This window comes from Aplysia californica, unplaced genomic scaffold (assembly GCF_000002075.1).
Source record: "Aplysia californica isolate F4 #8 unplaced genomic scaffold, AplCal3.0 scaffold00068, whole genome shotgun sequence".
NCBI lineage: Eukaryota > Metazoa > Mollusca > Gastropoda > Aplysiida > Aplysiidae > Aplysia > Aplysia californica.
In genome coordinates, this window is record NW_004797338.1 from 1289535 (window position 1) to 1293655 (window position 4121).

At 37.9% G+C, this 4121-nt stretch overlaps 1 protein-coding gene across 1 annotated transcript in view; it reads left to right on the forward strand.

The window, feature by feature from the left end:
- The window catches only part of LOC101863089, a gene marked incomplete in the record, with an annotated part of 36053 nt that overhangs the window by 29459 nt on the left and 2473 nt on the right, over positions 1-4121 (forward strand). The window contains 1 exon segment of the mRNA XM_013079937.2: positions 745-846. Within this exon segment, the coding sequence (XP_012935391.1) occupies positions 745-846 (102 nt within the window).

Here is a 4121-nt window from a genome sequence, read left to right on the forward strand (position 1 = left end):
AACACCAAATTAAATAGTGTTGATAGGGGCATTAAGCGCATACCATTTCACCATTTATGAAACGCCCACCTAAATACTTTCGTCAAATCCCCCTACTTCCTGCTTCGCTTTCCTTTTGGGGGAGTTTTCCCAAACATACCCGTGTGATCATGGAGATGGTAGTATGCGGAAGCTTGCAAGAGTAGAAGAAGTTCTACATGTAATTTGTGTCAAGGAAGAGAAGAGATATGAATGGAATGCAGTATTTGGCTATCTTAATGACAGATCTATTTCTTCGAGTAGCGGGTAACTACAACCTTTCAAGTAAAAATGAGGTTGAGCATTTTGGCTTTGAGATTCTTTAATTAAGCTTGATGAAAATGGGATTTAGATCAGCTATAGCACATGACAGATTCTAAAATCATAATATCATCTTTGAAAAGTATTTAATTTATCCTTCGGAACATACTTTTGATAAATGAACAATAATTTGTTTTTATACATTCGAGTGTCATGTTGAAATAATATATCATGTAGCAAAAAACTGAGTCAAGACGTTCACGCCCTGAAAGGGTAGCTGTATTGCTCTGTGTATTTGAATTTTGCGCATACACGTCCTTGGTCTGAATCATTAAAAGGGAAAACAAATAAGTTTGATTTTAAAGACGATAAACGTAAAGCAGGTAATATCTGTTTGATTCAGGCTAATAAATATAAAAATATTTCACTTTTTGTCCCCCCCCCCTTCCATCCCCTTTCCCACAGATTATATGAGTCTAGTTACCACGGTTCAAGTCCTCGAGTAGGATACAACGGACCTTACAATGAGCGGGGTACCTACCCGGACACCTACCTCGCCTATCAAGAGTACGTAAATGTGCTTTTCAGTGTTATATTTTTTTTGTTTCTTCCTATTTTGAATCTCTTATACCCTTCGGAATCGTGCGTTTGCGCTACTTGGAGGAATCTGTCGTGTTCTCAGTTATCATGATAGCATTGTTTTTTGCTATATTGTGCGAGATGAAATACTGCATCGCTTCTTTATAGATGGTAAATTAGCTAATTATCTGACTAACCTCCGAACTGAGTTACGTTTTCATCCAGACCGGTTGCTAAAGTGCAAAAAATGACCTTCGCTATGCACGCAATAGACGTGATTTTTATCCTGGGATGAAGTTTTTTTAGTGTCTAAATTGAGTCAAATGTGGTGTAAAAAACTGCTGTTACAATTCTAATTATGGTCCGTAGTTTGGTATCGTTCCATGCATCCACATCCACCTCTTCCTTCATTTCCTCCTCCTCCTCCTCCCCCTCCTTCTCCAAATCACGGTGTCATCGACGTTTTAACTTCGAAAACAAAGGAGATGGGATGCAATGTTAGTTATACCCCCTTTAACTATTCAACCATCATCAACGTTGCCATTAACAATATTTCGTTACTTCTTACTTTTGCTTGGTGTGCTGTTCGTCGATGACGTCTGAAAAGGGAAGCTACAGACAAAACCAGCGGGGAAAAACTCTCTAAAAATTCAAAAGCCTGGTGCACGTACAGTGTGACATACATTATGCCCCTGAGCTGTTCACCTGTTACTTTGAATGGGTTTTGTAATTGTTGTTGTTGTTGTTGTTGTTGTTGTTGTTGTTTTAGCAAGTGTTTTACTGCGCTCGCAACTGCATAAGGTCATTTAATATGAGCGCGTGGGACACACAAAAACATTTTCAGTTGGCAAGAAATTTTGAATTTTGCCCGTGTGGCGGCCGAAGTCTACTCTTATTGGTTTTGGACCACCAAGGGATCTTTAACGTGCGCACCTTGCACATATGGGACCTCCGAGATTTTTTGCCCTTGTCTGAGAAGGCTATGTGTAGATCTATCCTACCAGAAGATCAAGGGTGTGGCTGAAAGACAGCAGTAAGAACTTTGAATGTTGTTTTAGAATTAGTAAGAGTGTTACGTTAGTTTAGTAAGAGTCTAACGGCGCTCGCAACAGCGTTAGGTCATATGAGGGCGCGAAGCACAGGTTGATTGCATTCACAACAGTTCACAGCACGGTTTGATTTTGTTCAATGATTTAGGTTAAACATTAAAGGATAAAAATGTCTTGAAAGTCGTGTTATTTCATTTTAACACGCTATCCCATTACAGATGTGCGCCTACACGTCAAATAATCTTTGCTTTCAATGTATAGTATACAGTATAACGTGTTTAGTGAAACAAATATTAACAGGAAAAAATCGTATACTAACTTAGTGGGCGGTTGGCAGGTGCTTTGGTGTGGTTTGCTCCTTCTTTCCTATCTAACATTCTGCCGTCCTTATCTCCCCTCCCTCTTTCGTGTGTTTGTTACCCTCTTGAAACACCTCTTTTCTTCGGCTTTTTTCTGATCATATTGTGTTGCAAGTGCTGTATACATCTTACTAAAACATAACAACTCAAACCATGGCATGATCATTGAGCTAAAACAGAAATTTTTTTGGCTGCAAGAAAGGTTCGAGGTTATGCCCTTAAAAATAGAACGAAAACACACATCAACCCAAAAACCCTCGAAGGAACATATCCATGTAAAGGTCATGTGTTTTGTTTATAAAGGCTTACTTTCTGAATTTGGAAAAAGATAAGCCGGAAAAAGTGTTAGTGTTTGTCAAGGCATGCTTTACGTTTTGAGTTACAGGGCAAAGAAAAAAAAACTCGTCCCATAGTAAAGTGTAGTGTACTCGCCAAACGTTTGTGCAAATGTGAAAGGTCTCTGTAGTTTTCAGTTGAGTTCTTTTAGTGGGGGAATATTTGCTTTCAGTAGAACCATGTCTACATTCGTGCTCATTACCTGGTCCAGTGTATTTGAATAATGAGGCTCAGGTGTGCATGTGCCCGTGTGTCTTTCATGTCTTTCATGGCTTGTTTTGAGGTGGTTAATGTAGGACGGGTGGCGAGAAAAAGAGGGAGGGGGGGATGGAGAATGGAGAAAAAAACCGTTACGATCGAGCGGGAGAAAGAGTAAAACAGATGTAATACAACAAAGAGTGAGAAAAGAAGAAGATTTGACAGTGAGTGAGAATTAGTCAAATTAGTATTTTTGAACACATGGAGAGAGAGAGAGAGAGAGAGAGAGAGAGAGAGAGAGAGAGAGAGAGAGAGAATAGACGTTTTACTCATTTATTTATGAATCATAGGAGATAATGTTCGGGTGCTGGAATAAATATAAAGGGCGCTGCACATCGATGACCATCAATAGCATATTTTTAAAACAGTCTGCATTGATGTAATATTATTTATTTGGTATTTTTTGTATGTATATGTTTGTGCTTAAATTATGTTTTATGTAAGTATAATGTTCTTAGGTTGCAACCCAAATCGTTTCATCAAGATCAATCAAGAACAAGATAATCATTTAATCGGATTAATTTGTTCTCTATAATAAAGCCAATTTCAAAAGTTTAAATGAGACATGTAGACTGTTTTATCGGGCATTTCACATAGATTTTTCTTTCAGATCTAGGTACCCACAATATTACTGATCATGCTCTCATGGGCAGAGAAATGGAGTCTGCAAGTGGAAAATTCTATAATCTTTATTAAAAGAAGCTAGAAACTCATCCAACGTTGCGAACTTACACGTTACAGGGTAGGAAAGGTAGGAAACATATTACTGTAACATTGAAAAATTAATTTTAAAAATACTTGAACCCTCAGATTGCGGACCGTGAAATGTTAGCTATCTTGAAAACGTACAATTAATTTTCCGAACTGTGTAATTTTATCGATAGGCTATGATTATATGACAGTTTTAACCGCGCCGAAATGTAATACCGTTGTCTTAACATGTACGACAAAATTAATGTCTGCGATCTTGAAACGAACGACTTGCTGTTTTTTTTGTTTTTATTTGTTTTCTTTCGTTTCGTTTTTTGTTGTTGCTTTGTTTGTTGTTTTTTTGTTAAGCATATTGTACTTTTTAGTCATTTTTATCCAGGCAGTTCCACTTCCATCCCCCCAATCCCTACCCACCTTCTCCCGACAGTCTTAACCGAGCTTCCTTGTACTTGTAATCTGTCGTAAGTTGTACAGCAGAATGTCTGCCTCCTTGAAATTTTAGTCTTTTTTTTGTTGGTCAACCTTATCATATTTTTTCGTTTTCGTCTAT